This window comes from Leptidea sinapis, chromosome 5 (genome assembly GCF_905404315.1).
Source record: "Leptidea sinapis chromosome 5, ilLepSina1.1, whole genome shotgun sequence".
Classification (NCBI taxonomy): domain Eukaryota; kingdom Metazoa; phylum Arthropoda; class Insecta; order Lepidoptera; family Pieridae; genus Leptidea; species Leptidea sinapis.
In genome coordinates this window covers 8368122-8393898 of record NC_066269.1, presented here as the reverse complement: position 1 = coordinate 8393898, position 25777 = coordinate 8368122, and the positions used below count along the sequence as shown (strand labels likewise).

The 25777-nt window shown below is 36.3% G+C and overlaps 1 protein-coding gene across 1 annotated transcript in view; it reads left to right on the top strand.

Moving 5' to 3' along the window:
• LOC126964499 (mitogen-activated protein kinase kinase kinase 9) overlaps positions 1–25432 on the top strand; it is a 71788-nt gene extending 46356 nt beyond the window's left edge. The window contains exons 2-8 of the mRNA XM_050807661.1: positions 11620–11759; positions 15387–15579; positions 16305–16480; positions 18759–18945; positions 19622–19792; positions 21263–21415; positions 22870–25432. Coding sequence (XP_050663618.1) covers positions 11620–11759; positions 15387–15579; positions 16305–16480; positions 18759–18945; positions 19622–19792; positions 21263–21415; positions 22870–23249 — 1400 coding nt within the window. The 3' untranslated portion in view covers positions 23250–25432. The remainder of the gene's footprint in view (positions 1–11619; positions 11760–15386; positions 15580–16304; positions 16481–18758; positions 18946–19621; positions 19793–21262; positions 21416–22869) is intronic.
• The last annotated feature ends 345 nt before the right edge of the window (positions 25433–25777 follow it).

Here is a 25777-nt window from a genome sequence, read left to right as displayed (position 1 = left end):
CCCTAATAGCCCTATAGATCGAAACCTAATAATGCTTGTTACAGTTAACACAATAGCGTTGTGGTACTCATAATCTAGTCTGCATCCTGTGCACAGAAGCCTCCCACTGGTAAATGCCCATAGTCGCCTCTTATGACACCCTTGGGCCTGGGACTTCCCTATTCTTTTTATGCCCCGGGGAAGCACAGAGCAAAATGTCGATGTTCTCAATGGCTTTTGCTTCTGTGATGATCGCTTGTCGCCTTGTTTGTTTTAGTAGTCGACGTCTAGTTTTTCTTTAGGGATTGTACTCTACGGCTGGCCAGCGATCGTATGACCTACGCTTATCAATCTCGAACTCAAATTAAAGTCACATAACACATTCACGATATCCACGAAATTAACCCATATTAATATCGTGCTTCGGTTATTGACAGTATAAACTTTATCTAAATAGGCGTTACTTTGCGGAAATCTATAATTATCCAAATGTTTTAAGTTTTCTCTAGTGTTAATTCCGAAAATATTTGACTCACACTTTTGAGTCTCGTGCCAGAGTTTGGCGAGTCAACATGTCCTGAGGACGCCTCGTGTAGAGGCGAAACACGTGTCGAATTGTTTAAAGACAAATATTGGCGGAATTAGCACTAAAGAAAACTTAAAACATTTGGATAGTATAAACTTTGATTTACACACGCAATTGCCAGTCAAAATGCCTGTATATAACAAGGTCGAAATATTGAAAGCTCAAAAGTAATCTTCAGGCTGTCCTGTTAACTGACTATTTAAGTGAAACAATGAACATGACAGTTCTTAAGTGGTAAGATTATAGGTACACATTATGAAATTGTTTTATTTTGTTCACAAATTGCAAAGGTATGTGTTTAAACTTTAATTAGACCGTCCCCGCCCACGCAGTGCAATGATACAAGGATTTTACCGACGGTTCAAATACCCTAATAAACAGTTATATCGATATTCTTTGTTATGAGTTCAATTATGTTTTATATACTTCAATTATGTTTTATATACTTCAATTTGTTTGTTTCGTTATTATAGTGAATGTTGTAGTCCATAGTTCGTGCGGACTTATAAGACTTTGAGGAAGAAGTGGGGATTAGATATTAATCGAGTCATAGTATTCATTCAATAAGAAATTTCGAATCGGCTTTTTTCGAAAGTATATTTTTTGCGATTTTTGCCAGAATTTCGCTAGCGTAAATAGCTGGTACTTATTGTTATGTCTCCGCATTATTATAATGAGTCTATGAATATGCTGTGAATGTAGAGAAAAGGCCATTACACGACTTTTTAATAATCTATCCATACACACGGACTAGAAAAAAATAAGGACTCCGTCTCACCTTACATAACAGTGAGGCACCAAAACAAGCTGGTAAACGTGTAAATAAATAGCCCCACGCATACACTTACACTAATACAAGCCAATCGGCCGCCATTATGAGATTTGCCATCGTCTGTGACAGATCACTTTGCGTCGCAATAAAATATTTAAAAAATGCCGTCGTACGTTGTGAATAAGTGTTAAAACAATACTATTAAAGTATTTGTGAATATAGGATTATTTAAGGGAGAAAAATTTTGTATCTGGTATACCCCGTAACCGCACACACACTAGGCGCGGAGTCCTTATTTTTTTACTAGTCCGTGGGCCATTAATGCCAAAATAAAATGTATTGGCAGTTGTCAGACTATCTAGCGTGTGGTCGGTTAATTTTTCATAGTCTTCATGAGTCGAGGATGGAGAGTAAGTCAAAGTCAAATAAACTTTATTGAATTAGGCTTAAACTAAGCGCTTCTGAATCGTCACTATAAAAATTTCTTTTAAATTACTGAATTTACCATAGGTTCGTAAAATAGTTGAGCTCGTGAGAAGAACATATTATAAGAAACTCAACGGCCACTCCTTTCATTCAAATAGAGTATTTTACAATGGCTGTACCTAATATACATGACAAATTAGTTTGTTAGGTGCTGAATCCAATATATGAACCGTGTTTAAATAATTTCAAATAATACATAAATGTAATAAAGAATAAACTGTATAAATATAAACTATCGTATATTGGATGCATCAACCTTTAGAGCTTGAATTCATTGTTTGTGTAAGGATGCTTCGTGAACATGATGGTCGTGATTACTGTCACAATTAGTAATGCTCACTTGTTTCATCATTTGATTGATCATTAAGCCTGTATCAATGATACGCCTAAGATCAAAAGTAATTTATTTTCTCCAAATTGATTCATTAAAAATTCTTTTTGATGTCATTTCTAACACTACCACAGCTTCGGAAACAAATGGCGCTCTGAGAGAGTAGAAGAGGCGCAAGAAACTCTCCCAGCAATCTTTTTTTGTGCTCTTTTTAATAAAATATACAATATTGTACCTATTGTTGTTATTGCTATAAAACAATTATATTCTCGTCCCAGACTGTCCTATCACTTAAATATTCAGCTGTGGTGTAGTAGGATTAACGATAGAGTCATTTTATAATACATTTAAATTTATTTATAGATAATGTCTGAACAGCGCCAGTATTATATATGCATACATTTACCCTACTAAGCCTACTAGAATTAGTTACAAGCCATTCCTTATCTCTAGTGTTATAAGAATGAAAATCACTGTCAATAACCAAGCTGATATATAGCACGAACAGCTTTCTCTTTTGCAGATAAAACACTATCAATGTCAGCGACATGACCCCACATCAAAATACATGAGGCCTTTTTTTAATTAATGTGAATAATTGAGGGTACTTGGAGAAATATTTGTTCAATAAAAATGTGAATAACGATAAGATTACTGATGCGTAACTAAATACACCGGCACTACTTGAGACAATGTTATCAGCGACGTAAATCAGTGAGGCTTGTTAAGACGTAAGCCACTGCGACAGGACGGGGTCTATATCCGGGGCGGAAAGCATCCCTCCCGCCCGTTTGTGTCAACTGAATTATTCATTATTCAAATAAATAATGCATAAAACTCTTCTTCAATACACATGATCATTAAGTTATCGTTAAGTTAGTACATAACTGCAAATTATATGAGAGTTAACAGTAAAAGAGCATTTTCAACTAAACCTTGTATAATAATATGCTTTAATCGTACTCGCGAGGTCTGTGCGTGAACAGTGAGAGTTTAAGGGCAATGTGGTTTCAGTTTTCAGCTAGAGCCCTCTCAATGTGTGAAGGTAGTAGGACCTACTAATCCGATATCTATACATATAAATAAAATTGGAGTGTCTGTTTGTATATGTAAATAACCGTTTTTTACAACATGTATATGAATATATTATATACGGTACACCGAAATAACATTATCTACTCTTTTGTCTGTTTCTTCCGGCTAATCTCTGAAATGGCTGGACTGATTTTGACGGGACTTTTATTGGCAGGTAGCTGATGTAATAAGGAGTAAATTAGGCTACTTTTATTTTAGAAAAAAAAAATAATGTTGCAATGTCCAAGAAACGGTGTAACTCTAAAAATGACTTATATGGCAAAACAACGTTTGCCGGGTCTTTTAGTTATAGAATATGATTGGTAAGATACTAACGAAACGAATGGAATGTACTCGGTACTCGATTCCCACTGTATGTAATGTAACGTATACCCTTATAAAGAGCCGGCAACGCTCCTGTGATTCCACTGGTGATGCAAGTGAATGTGGGCGATCAGTTAACATCAGGTGACCCCTACGTACCCATACCGGAAGACGTAGTGTTGGTAGGCCAAGATAGCCGGAGTAGGTTGGATGAGGGCAGCGCAGGACCGATTGTCGGTCCATCTTGTGGGGGAAGTCTTTGTCCAGCAGTGGACGTCTTCCGGCTGATGATGATGACCCGTACGCTCTTTTGTTCCATAAAAAATTTGGGGAATAACGTTTTGAACAAATTTCTCACCTTTTCCTTTAAATTCCTGCGATTGAATCTTCTGATATTAGTTTAAATTCTGTTTACGATTTTTACTGTTTTAAAACAAGAGGATTGTGACAAAATCCTATAAGTAAGTAAGTAGGTAATATGCTATTATTGTTTTTTGATTGTTTAATCAAAAATCCATAGACTTACAATATAATAGTCTTAGATAGAGCCTCTTGCTGCTAGACAATAGATGAAAACAGGCCAGGTTTATTAGTTTAATGAGCGCGACAAGCTACGTTTTACACTCGTGATTTGCATCACACTTTGTGTTAGTGTCCGTGAATTGCTCAAAATAGAGGTTAGTTCTCAGAACTAAATTCAGTTTTTTTTATTCGATGTTTTCACAGCTGTCACAGTCTATCTAGACGAACAAATTGTGCGAGAGAGAATAATAACTCTAACGTACATCGTAAATCCTACTACTCTACAGCTGAATATCTAAGTGATCGGACAGCCTGGGACTAGATTATGATTATTTTAAAGCACTAGCTATGACAGTGCAATATTTTATATTTTATTAATTAGAGCGCAAAAAACGAATGCTGGGAGAGTATCTTGCGCCGCTTCTTCTCTCTCACAGCGCCATTTGTTTCCGAGGCGGTAGTACCTATATGGGAAATGACATCAAAAATAATTCTAAAGGAATCCATTTTGAGAAAATAAACGCCTTTACACCTTTATGCCTTAACACGCATTAAATAAGTGCACCTTTAATGGTTATTGCGGTGTGTATGTACTTACACAGTAGGTATTGTGTTCGTTTTGTGCAGACCCTACGTATCACTCATGTTAAGCACTTCATTTCGCTTATACTGTTTCATTGAGTTCGTACAGCACTGCTATTAAAGTCTCTAAAGTTATATGCGCTACTTCACGTTTAAGGCGCCACTTTGCTTTTGTGCTTTTCAAACTTAAATATGATTTCAAAAAACCGCGCAATTCGGTCTAGTACAAAAACTATTTTCTTTTTAATTTGTATTTTTTTTTCATTTTGCTTGTTGGCTATTTTGGCATTATATCATAAATTCTATAATCATGTGAAAATTTCAGCTGTATTTCTATGACGTACGTATTAATATCGTTCCCGTTGGTTTAAGATAAGAAATTGTTGTCATAGATAGAGCATGGCTGTATTTCAGCCGGTCTAATGCGACCCATGTAAGTACGAAACATCTGACCGCGCAAGGCAGAGCAGCTCAATATATCGGACATCCATACTGTTTTATTATCATGGGATTCCGAAGTTATTCGTCCCGAATCAATCTTGTCTTCGTTTTTGTGACATTTTCTTTCACAAACTACACAACTTTACTTAAATTTTTCCACATTCGTACGACACGCCAAAAATGCGGATATCATCCTCATAATCTAGATACAGCCTTGTGTGGCCTTCCTCCACAGTGCGGTTTTCAAGGAACTTTCTTCCTCGTTACAACCAAGCTGCGGATTGAGCTTTTCGTATGCGGTGTTTCCAGGACGATACAACATGGGTACTTTCTAAAAACAAGCGCGTACCTACACAATTTTCAAGGGCCCCCCAATGCTCCTGTGATTCCTTGGTGTCGCAACAGACTGTTTACGGCGGTGATCACATGACATCAGGTGTATGTCCGTACGCTCGATTGTCCTCAACTCGGATAAAAAACAAATTCTAGCGTTGTGTAGGCGTTAATCTATATATATAAAAACTCGAGAACGGCTGGACCGATTTGGCTAATTTTGGTCTTGAAGTATTTGTGGAAGTCCAGAGAAGGTTTAAAAGGTGAATAAATAGGAAAATGCTGCTAAATTAAATAAAAACAACAAATTTGTTTTTCCTTTGATGTTTCCATACATAATTTCTATGAGAGAATTTATTGACGCACGGTTTGTCAGTTCTGCTGTGAAACAATTTCATTACGACAGCAGGGTGCATATTTTACGAAGTAATTTTTGATGTTATGATATATTATTGACAAATTCATATAAAAACATTATTTTATTTATTATATACAGAACAACGTCTGTTGGGTCAACTTATATATTTACCCCCTTATTCATAATAGTCTGCTAACTTAAAGCATTGCTAATTCTCACTCTGTCTTCTTCTATTGACCTTAGTCAGAATGAGAAAAAACACTCCTTAGCGGCTGTTATGAATAAGGGGGTTATTGGTTACACGCGCATCTTAACAGTGTCCTTATATCTTTATTGTGAACAGCAGTGCAGTGCTTCATGTCAAAGCTGTTATCTGTGCGCTGTACTTCCAATTCATACGCCCGTGAAGGTGCAACACAATAGATACGAGGACCCGACAGTACGTCGGCGTCTCGCCAGTTGGAACGACACACCATTGTCTCATTCCCGCTTGCAACTTCTGAACAATATTATTACTTGACATGCCATGCCAGAGGTAATGCGCGCTATCTGTTTAGTGCATAGCACAATTGTCCTGATTGTAAATATATCTGTTATGAACCAACTAGGGAATATTATAGAGAACTAGTTTTTACTCGCGACTTCGTCCGCCTTGGAATAGTTACTTTGGATTTTTTTTATTTCTTAGAATGCTTTTCAAATAAGACACACTTAAAATGCTCTTTCCGCTGTTGGCAGCGCTCTTCAATGATACAGCGCAATTTTCCTTATCACTGTGGACAGTCTCTTTTCTCTTCTATTTCAACCCTATGAAGGTGAAAAAATGTTTATAAATTATATATTATACAAAGTTTCATGCTTTTATCTTCGAAAAGGACGATATTCCATACAAACTGCTATCCCCTATTTCAACCCCTCCATTTCTTTTTTGCAATAAAAGGTAGCCTATGTCCTTTTTCAAGCTCTAGTCTATCTTTGTGCTAAATTTTATAAAAATCGGCTCGGTGGTTTAAACGTGAAAGCGTAACAAACAAACTTACATTCACATTTATAATATTAAGTTGTAGGGATTATTAATAATGACCTGACAGTTTATAAAATGCCCAATATCACTCATATTGATATCGTCTATGATAAAAACTATTAAAATAATTTAAGTCGTATATTTTATTGAGAGGACTAATAAAATAATAAAATATGTATTTATTTTATTTACCTGTTAATATACCTATATTTAATTATTGAAACTAAAAGATCAGAATAGTAGATAAATATGAAAACGTTGATAACAATTCGTAAAGCGAATCGCGCGCTAGTAATTATCGTATGTCGTAGAAATATTACGTATATAAAAACAATATATATAATTAAGTAATAGGCCGTTGAATATTATTTTATTATTAAGTAATTATGATTTATTAACTCAGAAGTGCAAACCCCGACTGCTCTGCCTGCGCCCGGCACTCACGTACTGAAACGTCCTCTGCTCCGGTGCTTCCGCCTCTTGTCACTTGTATCGCCTGTTTATCTCGAATATTTTCTACATATAGCCTTAAATATCAATCTTATATATTATATGCTTCTATATTTTTTACTTTGCTCTAGCAAGAATAAACTGAAAATAGGTTACTTGCAACTATGTTTACTTATTGTAAAGGTAATGTTACGACATCGGCTATGATTTATATTCAACATTTATCATATAAACTCACATTAAAATGAAATCTCATCGGTATATCGGCACGTCAATTAATATAATTTAACATATCGGCCGTAGAAGGTGCTCGCAATGAGCCCGCGCCTTTTGTGACTGTCATTACATGAGGAGAGATTTATATAATAACACGAAATACTTACCGAGACGCAGCGCATTATTATACCGGGGATAATTACGTCAATGTGAAATAAATTGTATTGCGGACATTAAAGTGATTTATAATAATGCATTTTTATTCGTTTTATGTTCAAGCGTAATTACGAATGGAATTATGCATTTGCCTGGGCATAAAAAGAATAGGAAGCCCATGGGTGTCGTAAGAGGCGACTTAGGGCATTTACTAGTGGGAGGCTCCTTTGCATAGGATGCCGGCTAGATTATGGGGCGCAACGGCGCCTATTACTGCCGTGAAGCAGTAATGTGTAGGCATTACTGTGTTTCGGTCGCCGGAGCTAGTGAAATTACTGGCCAAATGAGACTTATCATCTTACTTATGTCTCAAGGTGACGAGGCGCCTGTTGCTGCCGTGAAGCAGTAATGTGTAAGCATAACTGTGTTTCGGGCGCCGTAGCTAGTGACACTACTGGGCAAAAGAGACTTATCATCTTACTTATGTCTCAAGGTGACGAGCGCAATTGTAGTGCCGCTCAGAATTTTTGGGGTTTTCAAGAATCCAGAGCGGTACTGCATTGTAATGGGCAGAGCGTATTAATTACCATCAGCTGCACGTCCAGCTCGTCTCGTACCTTATTGTCATAATAAAAACATACCTTTCGGAAAAGGAAGGGCTCCTCGTTCTAGGGCACCATGCGAGTACGGAACTCCTTCCATCAACTGCACGTCCAGCTCGTCTCGTCCCTTATTGTCATAAAGAAGACACGTGTTTTAATTGAGTGTAATAAAATGACTAAATAACTCGATACTACCCCTAAATGTGCGAGTGGCTTTTTATGTATATGACATGACACGAACCTTAAATGTTGAAACAAATTACTATTGATGGGCCACGCAAGTGCCGCCGCTCGCTATAAAACTTTACTGCTCGAACACATTTTGAATAGTAGATGGTAATATATTTTATTTTACACTTCGTCCAATATTGGCCTATATACGGATAAGTCTTATATTGATGATATATTTTAACATATTGTCTCTTACAGAAAAAATAGCTTCCAAATTTATTATCCGACTCTTAATTTGGATAATGTAACTCATTCATAGGATTTCAAATCCTTAAATAATAATAATATTGACACACTTTTTACACAAATTATCTTGCCCCAAGTTAAGCATATATAGCCTGTGTTATATATAGGTTACAAGACAATGATATATTTAATACAATATACTTACTTAAACATACATAAAATCATATAAAAACATACATAAATACATTTAAACATCCATGACTCGGAAACAAACATCCATATTCATCATATAAATGCTTGCACCTACCGGGATTCGAACATTAAAAGTAAATAGAATATATTTCCACAGTTAAGGATTCTTGAAAAACAATAATTCGAAGACGGAAAGCAGTTAAAGGTGCCAAAAAAATCCATCATCTACATAGCCCTCGTGCTCTTTTATTCCTACCCTCATATGTTCCATAACTAGCACTGTTAATAGTTTAAAACTAAAATAAATTATAGAGAAAATTGCTTCCTACTTTACTTTGACTGTTAGATCCAGGTGCTGTTAAACAGGTTAAACTAAGGCTTGCAGAATCAGAAAACAGTCAACCGCTAGGCTGGTGGCTGGACTTCCACCAAACTGTTCGTGGTATATCACCTATAATCATGTATATATCTAATATATAAAAACTTTGAACTCCTCCAAAACGGCTTGACCGATTCTCATGAAATTTTGAGTGCATATTGGGTACACGAATTTTTATTTTTATTTTTTTTGACATTTTTTTTTAATTTGTTTGATTATGAGTCAGCATTAAAAAATACATACAACTTCAAATTTTCACCCATCTACGATCAACAGTTACTTTTGTATCGCGATTTTAATATCGGCAATACAACATTTGCTGGGTCAGCTAGTTTACTATAATTGTTTGAGTTTGTTGAGTGGTCTTTCGCATCCTGTAACCTGTTCGCCATTCGATTTTGATCCCGGGAATATTTTTTATATCTCAAGTAAAAGAAGTTTTTCATGGCGGGTTCCTTTTTTGTTGATTTACGTTGGTTACATTTCCTTTGAAAATTTGGAATCCTAAAATAAATTTGACATGTAAACGATAAATTTATCATCTCTTAAACTGCTTAACACATTCCTTTTCGTCGCGCGCAATTTTTTTTAAACTATTGATTTATCAATTTGCAGCGAAAACGACTGACCTCAATATGTCTCGCTCCCGACTTATTTGTCTTTCAAGGATTTCTTTTGTTCAAATTAGCTTATCGGGTTTCTAACGACGATAAAGATTGATTAGGAGTAAAAGTAAACATGATTTCCCAATGGTTTCTTAAGAAATTGGGTATTTAAAGAAATAACTTGAATCAATGTGATACAGTGCAGGCATAAGAAATAAGTTCGTTTTCGCTTTAAGAAGGCTCAGACAAACTGTATCCTTTAACGCTGCACTTACTGCATATCACGGTTATATTGCGTCAGTTTTACGGTCCGGGTTAATACTATGGGGAAACTCCACTAATATTTCAAACGTTTTTCTGGCACAAAATAAGAGCTTTATGCAATGTCAGTCCTCTAGAATCGTGTAAACCATAATTCAAAAAAGCACCGTCTTTTAACGCTTACTGGTCTATATATATTAGAAATTTGTATGTTCATTAAAAAAACATGGTGAACTTTTTAAACCAGCAAAGGACTATTCCATATTAGGCTTAAGAGATCCAACTCGCCTTCTGATGCCATACTGTAGAACAGCGCTTCATCAAAATAACGCAGATGTTATGTGTATTAGGGTCTTTAAACACCTTCCAAAGAATATTAGAGAGATGTCTAAAACAATAATGCATAAAAATTAAAATTATGGCTAATAGATAAATGCTTTTATTAAATTTTAAAAGAATTCTTTAGCCAATAATATATATAAATAGTATTTAAATGTTATTTTTTGAGAGGTACAAACTAATATTTATTTTATATTATATTATTGAATTAAAGCTACGTAATGTGTATTAATGACGTATATAAATATAAAAATTATACAATCAAATATTTGTATGCCGATATATTGGCGAATTGTGCTGTACACCTATCAATTATTGTGAACAACTATATTACCACGATTCATACAAATAAATCATTTCATTTAATTTCTGATCCCAACGTATATAATTTTTACTTCATATTGCAAGCATCTTTTTAGAAGTTATATGAATATATTATATTACTAGCTTTTACTCGCGACCTCTTCCGCGTGCAATAGTTATTTTGGGCAGCATTTTTTATTTTTTTAAATACTCACTTTGCTAGTAATACACATTCAAACTGTTGTGGTTAATACTAACATAGTTCATTTTTATAAACTACTAACTATAGAACTTTCATGACCCCTTTTCATTCCCACACATGTTCTAAATTTTGAAAACGCTAGAATCTTTGCTATCTTTGATATTGATGAACTTTTATACAAACTTCCACGCCTATTTCAACTCCACCAAGCCCTTACCTTCCTTTCCCGAGCTCTTGTATATTTCTGCAATAAATTTCATCAAACTTGGTTCAGTGGTTTGGGCGTGAAAGCGTAACAAACAAAACTTACATTCACATTTATAATCAGTTTGTTATGTTTTAAAGTAGTACTCACCCTCACTTCTGGGATTAATTACACAAATAAAACAGAAAAGAATATCTTTCCTCTTCATAAAATCTTATATAATTTGTTCAACTCTCAGGTTGTGGCTTCATTCACGATACGTCACTCGGTTGGCTCAGTTGGTAAGTGCGCTCGCACGGAACGCGAGAGGTCGCGGGTTCGAGTCCTGCATCGTTGATAATATTATGTTTTCAGTTTTATTTTCACATTTATAAGATTAATAGGGATTGTGCAATTATTGCACGTATAGTATGTTATGTTTACTTCTCAGAAGGGAATATTTGATTAAATTGATCAGTTGTTTATTTCTTTTACTTCCAGTTCTTCTGAGTGAAACCATTCTGCCAGATGACAATCTAGAGACCAAAACACTCAAAATCACCGACTTTGGACTTGCCCGGGAGGTTTACAAGACAACCAGGATGTCCGCCGCGGGAACATACGCATGGATGCCACCCGAGGTATATGTAATAATAATTAAAAATAATAATAATATTTACACACTTTTACACAAATTACCTTGCTCCAAACTAGGCATTTAATACATTATACTTATTTAAACATATATATATCCAAATAAGCATCCATGACTCGGAAGCAAACATTCATATTCATCAAATAAATGATTGCACCTACCGGGATTCAAACACGGGACCTCTAGCTCAGTAGGAAGTGTTACTAACCACTGGGCTATTATAGGGTCGTCAATATATACTCTGATATTCTGTTTGACGACAAGCTCCCTTAAAGGTACCTTGAAGAAAACCGCTTCGACCTTCCTTAAAGGCCGGCAACGCTCCAGTGATTCCTCTGGTGTTGCAAGAGAATGTGGGCGTTGGTGATCAGTTAACACCAGGTGACCCGTACGCTCGTTTGTCCTTCTTTTCTATAAAAAAAATATACTTTGCGACAGACAAATGAAAACACAGGAAAATACTGTCATGTGTTTTCAAATATAGCTTAATTCAACTAGATAAAAATAGAAGTAACGATTTTTTATATTAACTACTATTATACTATTAACTATTGTATGATACAGTGTATAATGAAGCCATTTAGCTTTTTTTGAAGCTTTACACGCTTTTTATTAGCAGCGTCTACGTGTAAGCAGTAACAGCATCCTAAAGATGTTTGCTGCCAGAACTGATTGTTCCTTCCAGAAACACTGGGACTGGATACAGTTAGCTCTAGGTTTATGAATATAATTCGCTAATAATACTAACATAGTTCATATGAAATATTGTTACTAATACATTTACTAATATATATGGAGATCTCTTTGAATTAAATAAATAAATAGCTTCACCTGTATATATATTTCTTTGTAACCGACTTATTTGGGCGCGATTAACCCACTTAAAATGGCCAGATTTCGTTCAAACTTCGTAGATTTATCGAGGATCGATGACAACACATTAATTTGATAAAATAATTCCATTTTTCAATTTGCAAAATAAGATTTTGTTAATTTATATAATTTTCATCTATCGTCGATAAGGCAGGAATTGATGTTAGTTTTAAATTTTAACCATTAATGTAATAGTAGGTTGTTTTCGAGATTTTTCTGCTCTTTAGCGTGTTTTTTTAGTTGTTTTAAACTATTATTTCTTATGTACATTGAGATGTTTGCTGTGGTAATATGACGGACTCGCCATAAAACCTGTCCTACTTTACTTCCACACTATCTAATCGAGCAGATAATTTGGTAGTTCTTAGAACATGGGCCAATGTTTCAACATTTTACACTAAGTTGCATGATTGATGAATATGTTACTTTTTTTAAACTTTTATTATTATGATTTGGGGATTAAAATGGACTTAAATCCTTGGATCTAGTGCCCCCTGCCTTCAACGCCCTATGTTTAAAAATGAGATTAGGAAAAGTATCAAGGCTACCTAGGAAACGTTCCTGTGTCGAAATTTTTTTTTATTTATTTAGGAAATCAAACAGTTTTTCACAAAATTTAGTCAAATTTAAATTAAGCACACGCAAACTTAAAGTTCCATAAAATTAAACACAAACTTAAAATTACAAAGCAAAAGGACGGTCGTTAAATATATTTCACAAATATTCACATAAAAACTAACATTTACATTGTTACCTGCATTAAACATCTAATAAAAATAAAAGGAAGAAAAAACATTTTGAACAATCAGCACTTCACTTAATTTTCTTTTATATATATGCTAAAACTTACTGAGGATACGTCAATATTTATTAAATCTAATATATAAAATTCTCGTGTCGCGGTGTTTGAAGTTAAACTCCTCCGAAACCGCTTGACCGATTCTTATGAAAATTTTGTGTGCATATTGGGTCAGTGTAAAGGGTAATCCACCCCAAATTTTTTTTAAGATACTACATTAAAAATACATACAACCCTAAATTTTCACCCGTCTACGATCAACACCTATTTTTGTATCGAGATTTTAATATTATTCTATTCCACCCACAGATACGCAGTAGAATTGCAAGATGGAAATTGAATATAATGATTATTGATTGTAGTATGATAAATTTAATGTACGATATATTTGGCATTATGTTATTTATACCCCAAAAATTTTTTATTACTTTATATGGCAATACAACGTTTGCTGGGTCAGCTAGTTTTTATTATAAAAGTCACATGAGAGTCTAAAAAATGTATTTTTTGCATAATTTGTGTTATAGATTTGAATATAAAAAGTTAATTTTGAACGTGAATGGGTGAATTATATGCTCAAGACCTAGTACTTAGGCGTAGGATCCACAGAGGGTTTAGGCAGGGCACACGTCCTCTGCTTTGAGTGAAGGTATTTTAAGACACCCCAGCCTGATTCTGGCAATGGCTTTGCATTCCAGAGGGATGTGTTTGGGGTCTTCAGCGGCTTCGCAGCAGAATCTGCACAGATTTGATTCACTGAGACCCATTCAGCGTGCAATGGCCGGAGAGGAACCCCGTGAGGGCTCTCGGTTGTCCCCTGTCATGATAGTTGCCTAGGAGCAACTAAGCTTGCCGATGGCCTGATAGCGAGGACTAGTGACTGGCTAGCCGATTAGAGATTCTCCAGCTGCACAAAATAATTCAGGGCCTATGAAGGGAGATGAGGCTCCATCCATATACCTTTGTGCCCCGGTATCCAAGCCAGGGTAACTTTGTCTTAAGTCATTCGAAATACAATAATATTAAATAGTAATCACATAGGTACATTGTATTTAGAAATATCTGCCTATGCCTCTTTTATGTCTCTGAATGAGATCTTTAGAGCGTACTTAGACTTTGCTCAGACTTTACTTACGCATAACTAAGCTGAGTGTGATAAAACGCTAACTTGACTTTTGCATTGGGCTGTCAAAGCTTAAGGCTCAGCATAATTTCTTCTGTCAAATGACTATAAAAATGAAGTCAAAGTTTATGCTAAGCATGCACTCAAGCTAAGATTTACGTTAAGTTTACGTAGTCTGAGCAAAGTCTGAGTACGCTCTCCGTAAAGGATTTTATAACATAAAATACATAAATAAACGTTTCCACACCCTTGGGACTGGGAATGATTGTGGTGATCGCCACTTGGTATTGTATGAAATAAATATTATTTGGTCATTTATCCTAAATAATGGTCCGTTGAGTTTCCAGCGCTTGTACTTCTGAGGTGTGAGGCTTATCTGAATGGTAGTTTTTTTATGAAAATAAGGGACGAGACGAGCAGTACGTTCGGCTGGTAGTAATTGATACGCCCTACCCAATTAATTATAATTCAATGCAATGCCGCTCAGGATTCTTGAAAAACCCCAAAAATTCTGAGCGGCACTATAATTATTGCGCTCGTACCCGTGAGACATAAGATGTTAAGCTTATTTGCCCAGTAATTTCAGTAGCTACGGCGCCCTTTAGACCGAAACACAATAATGCTTACACATTACTGCTTCACGGCAGAAATAGGAGCCGTTGTTGTACCCATCATCTAGCATCTATCCTGTGCAAAGGAGCCTCCCACTGAGATTTTGAATCGTAACGATTTATATACGATTAATATAGATAACAATGTGTTAATAGTTACATAATCCCATAAAAACGAATGTCTAATGCCTCTGTTTTTATTTTCAGGTGATAAAGAACTCGACGTTCTCGCATGCGTCGGACGTTTGGTCGTACGGCGTGCTGCTGTGGGAGCTGCTCACCGGAGAGACACCATACAAGGGCATCGACGCCCTCGCCGTGGCCTACGGAGTGGCCGTCAACAAGCTCACCCTGCCCATACCCAGCACGTGCCCGGAGCCGTGGCGGGTGCTCATGGAAGGTGGGTGGCTCACGTTTCGACTGGTGTTTCTTGTAAGACTGACAGCGCGTTCGGCATCTTTTCCTTGTATATACTTACTCAATATTTACTCTAGTATTGAGCTCACCCAGATTAAATATGTTCTGGAAAAACACAGGAATTCATAAATATTGTCAATTTTTTATGTTTTTAATGTCATGTCTCACTTCTAGGATTAATACACATCGATACGGAACGGTTAGCTCGGTTGGAAGAGCACTCGCACGGAACGCGAGATGTCGTGGGTTCAAGTCCCGCGTCGTTTTTAAAATTTTGTTTTCAAATTTTATTTGTGTCATTAATAACTAGCTCTCACACTATAATTAAAAGAAAAAAATGTAAACGAAAATCGTTATAAAAGTTTGTTGCAGTGAAGAGTGAACATTATTTGTACCGCCTATAGTTAAAATTAATGACAATGTGTAAATTGTACTGTTTGATGTTTTTGTACCTATATTTAATCTTTGATTTTATTATTTCATCTATACAGAAACCTCGCCATTACTGTATCACAGATTAACCGATAAGTACTTAAGTCATCACCCGTTACATCGTAATTCCTGCGATGATCGAGATTTGTCTTCCCAGCACTTTTTGAATCACTTATCAGACTGTGGCACCCCACAATCCGTTCCTCGATAGACAGACCCGTATGGCCTAGGTACACAGATATGGTGTCATATGTGATGTGATGGCGAATATTTCAGCGTGCTGGCACTCGAACCCCCGCGAGAGGCCTCTGTTCCCGGAGATCCTGGAGCAGCTGGAGAGGATCAGACAGTCGGAATTCACGCGCGCGCCGCACGAGTCCTTCCACACCATGCAGGACGGCTGGAGGGTCGAGATCGAGGAGGTGCTTCGGGATCTGAGGCGGAAAGAAAAGGTACGGAAACATAGCCAACTTATTACTAGTAGTCGCCAGTTGCATTCGCAACTCAAGGTTTTATCTCAATAAAATGTTTAAGTACGGATAACAGAGAGAGTTGTCATACTGAAACATGCAGGGCAAGCCTGCCAGCCATTAAGTTGGCATAGCGACATCCCATTCTGCACGGACGCACGCCAAGAAAGGGAAGATATTAGTTGGATAATTAACTTACTTCTATATCCATGCCGGATAAAGTTGGTGGATAATTGCACAAAATTACTTGTAAGTGAATAAAAACATCGCCACTGTAGTATGTAGAGCACACCACATTTGTACTGAAAAATAGCTGCAATGGTACATTGTGGTCGAAGAGAGGAATTTAAATGCAGATATAACGAACGAGGGTGAAAGAAAACTAAGGAACGAAAGAGTATAAGTGTGTGGCGCGGCGAGTGAATGAGGAGTCGATGTCGTTCACTATGTGTGGACATCACGAAGTCGGGCCTCAGTACACACTATTATCAATTCTTCAAATTAGACAGAGTGTTGTTAATCGTATTTTTGGCCACCTTTTCAAATTGACTGGATTGAGTGGAATTTCTTATTTTGACGTTATGTCCGGTGGTGGAATTCGACTGCTGATATTAACCCGAACAAACACAAAGATGTAAAAATTTTACTTTGTTAATCCATAATGTAATCACTCCTATAACGCGGTAGAGTGGTTCTGCGATAAGAAAAACGCGTTATAGGGATATTGCCATATAGCGCGCTTTTTACAATCTCATAATTAGTTAGTGGTATAACCAGTGGGAGGCTCGTTAGCACAGGAAGCCGGTTAGATTATGGGTACCACTACGGCGCCTATTTCTGCCGTGAAGCAGAAATGTGTAAACATTACTGTGTTTCGGTTTGAAGGGAGCCGAAGCTAGTGAAATTACTGGACAAATGAGACTTAACATCTTATGTCTCAAGGTAATGAGCGCAATTGTAGTGCCGCTCAGAATTTTTGGGTTTTTCAAGAATCCTGACCGGCACTGCATTGTACTGGGTGGGGCGTATCAATTACCATCAGCTGAGCGTCCTGCTCGTCTCGTCCCTAATTTTCGTAAAAATATAATAGTAAAAATTATTCGCAATAATTCGTAACAAGTATTACCAATTGTTTGCCTAGTTTTACTATTTTATTAGGGTTTTTAATATACACATTTAATAAAATTTGTTAAATTTGTAATAACACAATTAACACACGTGCAAAGATACAAATAATAATAAATTTCACAGTACAGAAATATGTATGTGGAAAATCACCCGTTATATGGATAATTGAAATCGTGTAATAAGAAACCGTGCTATAAGACTACCCCGTTATAGGAAGGCTTACTGTACTTTCATAGTAGTAGTCCTAAGTATAACTTTCATAGACACACCTGTTTCAAGAACCTCATATTATTATGATCAATATCCAACTAATGTATGTTATATTTCTGCTTACATAGGAATGCAAAACAATAGAAGAGGTTAGTGTTATAGATAATGGTATTATTAGATGTTTTGTAGTTCATTTTGTTTTGCTGTTTATTTATTTGCCTATTATGTCTAGTTGTTCATAATTCATGTGTCCCACTTTTTAGTATATTGGCAGTATATTATAAATTATTATTTATTAATTATTACTATCCAAAATACCGCAGTGTCTGAAGGCGAAGGTTTTTAACCAATATGTGTTGCCATTGATGTCATACGGAACGCAGACGTGGTCGCTAACTATGGGCCTTATGAGGAAGCTCATTGTCGCTCAGCGGGCAATGGAGAGGGGCTATGCTCGGAGTTTCCCTACGAAGATCGAATCAGAAATGAGGAGATCCGTAGGAGAACCAAAGTCACCGACATATGGTAGTGGGCAGGGCACATAGCTGGACGGACAGATGGCCGTTGGGGCAGTAAAGTCATCGAATGGGAACCACATACCGGAATTCGTAGTGTTGGGTAGCCCCCCACAAGATGGACCGACGATCTGGTCACGACCGCCGGAATACGTTGGATGAGGTCATGACGATTTTTGGGGAGGCCTTTGTCCAGCAGTAGACATCTTCCGGCTGAAATAATGATGATGATGGTTAGCTGACGCTTTGATGAGCTTATCGTTGGCTATTTGTAATAGACGTGTTACTTAATATTTAACAGCTACCGTCAATTAGATGCAATTATATATTATTCACCTTTTTTTTATATTTACTGTCATTTGTGTGACTTTAAACAGAAGATTTTCAAAGATTCGGCTGATTTCCAGGAGCTTCGATGTCGCGAGGAGGAGTTGACGCGGGCGCAACTGCAGCAGCGGCTCGTGGAGCAGAACCTGGCGCAGAAGGAGAGGGAACTGGAGATGAGGGAGATAGACCTCGCAGCAAGGGAGCTGCATATCCTCATCTTCGCGAGCAACATGTCCCAACAGCCGCCACAGCCGAATAAACGTAAAGGTATTGTCATCATCTATACTAATATTATGAAAAGGAAAGATTTGATTGTTTGTTTGCATTGAATAGGCTCCGAAACTATGAACCGATTCGAAAAATTCTTTGATCCCGGGTGACACAAGGCGCCTCTGTCAAAATTTCGATCATTTGGGCTTGCCGAGGCCTTTGTCCAACAGTGGACGTCTTCTGACTGAAACTTTATTTTTTACTATAGTGATGTATCAGTTTTGTTTCCTAAATAAATAAATAAACACATATAAAAAGTAATACATATTTGACAACAAATGGTGCTTGGTGCTTTGATATTCATATCTACACTTTATGAAATATCACACTGTATTATAATTTTTTTTATCTACACCCATGCTTAAAATCCTCTATAAACATAATATATGAGATTCTAAAACAGTTAGCTTATTGCCAACATTAAAACACCCAATGTCCTAAAAACCTTTTTACATCATCCAAACGAGTGTTGTAATGAAATTCAGTACAACATTACAACACTCATTTGGATGATGTAATGGTTACTAGGACTGCCTATTTTAATGTTAGCAGTAAGCTAACTGTTTCAGAAACTTTTAGAGGATTCATATTATGGGTGTAGATAAAGTCTTGTATGCAAATGTTGTATACAATAGTTGTATAAATAACTATTAAACATGAATGTAATTTGCAGGCAAATTCAGTAAGATCCGACTGCTGAAGAAGGACACGATATCGTCGCCGCTCGACTTCCGACACACCCTCACTGTGCGGCCTTCAGACGACGAGTGCAGCATGAAGCAGCTGGTCGCCGTCGCCAAGAACACCCCGCCTGGCTCGCCGCCTATCATGCGTGCCATTGCGCGTTAGTGCACTTACTTTTGTAGTATTATACCTCCAACTCAGATATAAACACTGACCTCTACTATAAGTCATTGGACTGGCGGCTGTCAAAGTGCTTTTGTGCCTGTTTGATAATCGCCATTTTGGCGCTGTTGGCCATGTAGTGAGAGTTTGCGGTACTAAAACTAGTGATGACAACCTCAGCAAACATCGATAGATGGTGGGAAACAATTTACAAAAAAAATGTAGTGTATAACGTTGATCCTTGAAGTATAAATAACACGGAAAACGAACGTAATTAATTCAAAATGTAAAAATATTTCAGAGTATTGTGCGTTCCTTCGTAGCCATTTGTATTATAAGTCATAATTAGTTCTCTATATGTGCCCCGTTTCGGGGTCTACACTACGTTAATATATTTTCCTCCTCTTCAAAAAAGAAAAAAGTTGACACAGTTGGTCTTGTTACGATGAATTGAACAGACATGGTTTTTTTTCTTTAAAATAAATTAACAAGAATATTTTTGCTTTATATCCACTGAGCTGTATAAATACCACTGGGCAGGCTGTTCCATATGTTTGACAGCTAATGTTTTGTGCCGATTTGAAGCGCCACTCGCGTCAAGAGAACTAATTTTGATGTATAATACAAATGGCTGTAAAGGAACGTGCAATACTCTTAAGTATTTTTTCTTGTTGAGTTATTTCGTTCGTTTTCCGTGTTATTTACACGGAAAACGATGCCGTGTGGTAAATAATAAAGATTTATGAATAGAATCAATTTGACGACGACGGAGCAATGTAATAAAGTACATAATTTTTTTTTGTAAATAGTTTCCTACCATCTATTGATGTTTGTTTAGCTAAGGTTGTCATCACTAGTTTTAGTACCGCAGACTCTCGCTACATGGCTAACAGCGCCAAAATGGCGATCATCGAACAGGCACACGAGCACTTTGACAGCCTCTAGTCCACTGATATATAGGAGAGGTCAGTGTATTGATTGTTTGACGTTTCAGCATTTTTGTCGCATCATCGCAATCGTATATTGGAATTGAAATGATTTGTAAAACGATGAAAACGTAAATGTGGATTTTAAAGAGTGGCAATGTGGTTGTTGTCACTACTTCTCATTAGTACAATTAACGAAGTAACGATTCAATACGAAAAGTAATTTTTAAGAGATAAAGTGTCATTTCGTTGACCTACATCATAGTTTCTCAACCTTATTATGCTCACCGCCCACTTTGAGAATATGTTTGTTTCTAGAGTATTTTCGTGAATATTTTTGCCTTTTTAGACTATAATTTTTAATCTACCTACGCCCTATTGCGCCATCTCAATGCCTCCTAATTTTCTCTGGGTTTTCTACTGCCCTTCCGAAAGTCTCAAACGCCCACAAGGGGGCGTTATCGCCCACGTTGAGAACCTATGACCCACATGAATAAAGTGATGTTGATTTGATATGCTGTGTCATGTGCGTGTCTGTCCAGTGCCGGCCGATGGCGTGAAGGGCAAGACGTGGGGCCCGTCCACGGGGCAGGTCCGCACTCGCACGCAGCTGCCGCTGCCGCTGCCGCACCGGCCGCACCGGCCCTCCACCTCCGCGCCGCACCTGTCGCCGCCGCACCGCATGGCGCCGCACGGTACGTACTCACACGTGCGACACACACCACACGACAAACGTTACTTACGGTTTGAGTTACACATCCTCTCTTAAATTGGTCCTTTAATCAACTTTAACTTTAGCGCATCATCAAATTCAATTTCAAAAAAATCTTTAGTCACCGTAATACTTTGTAAGTTATTTAGTGCAAGTCAGGATGAAGGACAAAAGTTACAATAGCATTCAAATGAGTATAACAATATTCATTAACAAAATTTACAAACATTAATTCAACTATCTTTATCATTCAATATCATCTTCCATTTATAATAGGTCTAAGATGTTAATTTATTTTTTACGATACAATTATTTTTTTTAATAGGTGATATTTTAATATCATTTGGGAGTTTATTATAAAATATAACACAGTCCACTTTAAAAGATTTCGCAATTTTACGAAGCCTAGTAGATGGAATTGCTAGTTTATGTTTGTTTCGAGTATTGACGTTATGTATTTCTGTGTGGGAATTCCAATTCTTCAACGACTTGAGATATATCAGCTAACTGCAAAAGATATACTTAATAAGATTTATGAATAGAATCAATTTAGCAGTGAGCTATAGTTAACAGTGGCTATCACATTATGATCACATTGCATAGTCGCAGAGAAAAGGGCCGCTTTACAAACCATAACCATACATAGTCGCCCCCATTTAGAGTGTCGGTGGTAAAAAGGGTAGTTGCCTCTGATCCTGAAGGCGGTTAGTCTCAATAGAACGAAATGAATGATTTATAAAACAATGCAAACCAACCAGTGTGGTGAGCGGGCGCAACCACTGAATGCTCATTGGTCAGGTATTGATCATATGAGTCCTATCTAATGTGGTATCTGAAAGCGTTCGCCCTTTATTAAGCGTCTATGGGTCGATATTAGTACCCAATTGGCTGCCAAAAGAAATCACCTGCAATTATACGAGATTCTAACTTTTCCCGCCAATCTTTGACACTCCCGGATATGGCAGATAGTTTAAATAAATATCATAAGGTTGGAAAATAGAACGCGCCTAATTTTGATATTAATTTTTGTGGTGTGTGTGTGTGTAGTCGCAATTCTTAGTCGTTTTACGCAAACGTAACAAAATTAATTATCTAATGAGTTCATGGCTTAACGAGATTAACTCGTGCAGAATAACAGAACAACATACAAAAGTGGAGGCTTGGTGGTGGTATTCACCACTACTAACATAATCACTCATATGAATACATTTTGATTGATTATAGCTGGAAGTTAGTTTGGGACAAGTATAGAATAGGGAAAGATAAGATGAAAGAATATATTTCTTTCACCTATAGATAGATATTTTAGCAAGCACACTTAAATATTCAATTTCTTATTCATACAGTTTATTACTAATTTGTAGTTGTAAAAAATAAGGCGTGATTGTTTTACTGAAAGCATTTTATTTATATATGATGTTTTGTTTGCAAATAAAGAAACGGAACGAACCGCAAGGCTTATTACGATAGACACGATCGAGGAAACGAAACGAAAGTCACGTAAGTCGAAATCGCAAGTGCGAATCGGCAAAGCGGAGCTCGCTAAGAAACGCAGCGGCAGTCACGACGACTTGCTCTACGAGAACGAGGGGCCGCGCCGCAACCGGTTCCTCCTCTGTCCCATGTTCACCTCCACGGCCGACCTGCCGCACCACTACGACACGGTCTTTGACATCCCCGACAAGTCGCGCAAGGGCTCCCATGGCGATATCAAAAAGAATTTCCTTAAGAGCATCCGCTCCAACAGTCTCGCGGGCCTTCTGGCAGTCGCGGGCAACCTCTCCTCCGACACCACTGAGTTGCTTAGGGACGAGTGACTTTGACAGCTGTCATGCCCGTGACAGCTGTCAAAGTCAGTCAGCTGTGTAATCTGACAGTACAATCGTGTTGCCATATCGTATAGACATATCATTGTTGTGAACATTCCGCGATAAATTCATTTCATTCAGCTCAAAAATTAGTATTTCCAATTTCTGTTCCAAAACTCGTCCTTTAGCAATTAGGTATGTAAATACGTTAATGTTCCATGGATTTGATTTTAGCTAATAAGGTTATTATTATAAATTAAAATGATAAAAAAAGACTTATTTTTCATAGTGGTAATTAGGTCTATTGTTTGATAGAAATAAATCCTTGGTACTGTCATCCACACAACTTGGTACCAGTGGGTCACTAGCATTAAGTTATGCTGATAAGACATGCATAAATATAGTTCCATTACGATTCTCATAAATATGTTAAGAGTGTAGCCAATAATTATACAGGGTTCCAAATGTCAATATCTAAATATGGTTCATGTAAATACACAACAGGACAGGAAAGCTATTTGAACTTTAAAAAATATCGATATTTGTATTGTGAAGGAAAAATATGATTTTAACATTTCGATTTGGCTTAATATAATTTATTTGAAATGCATTTATCATAATATTATGTCAAAAAACAGTCGCATTATCTTGACTATAGTTCGTTTTGAAGTATGAATTGCATTTAAGTCAATCCTAATATTTAATAAATTATGTTTAGTGTTGGCAGCACTATACCATACAGTTGCCAGATTTATACTACTGTAGTTTTAGTAGAAGTATAGTTATTGTTTAAGCTAGTAAATTATTAGTGATTTTTGGATGTTCCAAAAAGACTTGATTATTTTGTAACAGATGAATCTAGATGAGCTTGCCAAATTCTGTGCTATGTAATAACACACTGCAAAATGTTTGCATAATAAAAATAATTTACAAATACAACAAAAAAAAAGTGCGATTTTGCCGTGTGTTATTCATAGATATTAATACCTGACAAAAATTTTCTTGCTGCCCTAAAGGATCGACAGACAATCTTCCATATCCTTGTAAGTATATTTGAACGTTAAGTATTCCTCTAAAGATCCATATACAATTTTGAATTGTTTTTTAAAATGTCACAAATACGAAGCGATGACAGATTAGGTATTAAGTTAAAGTACTGATTGTTTACTTTGAATGTTGTGTCTGTGTTTACGCCGTAGGTTTTTTATATATTATATTTTTTTTTTGTGAATTGTAAGCATTTGTTTGCTTTCAGCCTGATTTTGTTTTGTCTAGTTATTATTAGAGCTATGCATGCTTTTCTCAGTTGATAGATATGCTATAATGCAGTATAGATTATTATATAATTATTATATATTTGTACTTACTCATTTAGTGTGCATTTCGCTTGGATATTTTCACACTGACGTCATATGGCACGCTTGCAAATGTTTACAATGGTTTAATTTATTGTTCCTGGTAGTCTGTTTGATATGGTATAGTATTTTCTTTAATTAACGCGAGTGTTACCCGTTTAAATAAAATACTTTTGAAAGGATTAAAACGCGTGTAATTGTAACTGTGTTTACATTAGATTTTTGCGCAAAAGTTACAATTTTATTTTCTTTCCAGATCTCTTTTTTAGGGGGACTGCAGATGAAATGAGTCAAAGATAGTATTTGTCATAGTTGCCATTATGAAGTTTAGCACCATTTATTGCCTCGGAGGTGGTATGTGCTAAAATTGAAAATGTCGGGTTAACTAAAATAAAAATGTAACTTTTACGCAAAAATCGAATGTAAAAACAATTAGGTACAATTACACGCGTTTTAATCCTTTCAAAGTGTTTTGTTTAAATGATATTAGTATATTTTTTATAGTACGAGAACTTATGTTCAAAATTTTTCGACATACAAAAGTATTTTTAATTCAATATATTTTTATTTTTTTGACAATCTTTAATCAGACAGGCTCTCATGGCTAGATTAGAAGTACAGGATGTATTAAAAAGCTGTAAAATTGGATAATAACAGTGTTTCCTCGGTGGTGGAACTGACATGCGAGAGGCTCAATAATTAACCAGAGCAACAGAGCTGTTCAATGTTGCTCTGTACATTTGTTAACAGAATTTAAATCTATTTGGTGATCCGGTCTCTATGTAGTCTATAACATATTATATATTATACCAATAAACCTTTTCCATAAATCAATAATGGTGTATTCTTTTAACATGGGACTACTAATAATATAGCAACTAACATCCCTACAATATTATAATATCATGTCGAAATAACTGAGGAAACAATCAACTTAATATGGTGAAGGAGAAACTGGAGACAGCTTGAGCTTACCTAATCTCGATCAGGGTTGCCAACATTTAATTTAAATAATTATTTCTTTATTATAAACAGAACATGCGTGAGGTAGTGTCATAACTAAATCAGATTGGAGTACATTATGAAGCTACAAGGACATCTTAAATGTTTTGTTGTGATTATCTACTACTAATAATTAATTTATCTTTTATTCCAGGCTATATCTGGCCAATATAATGTTAG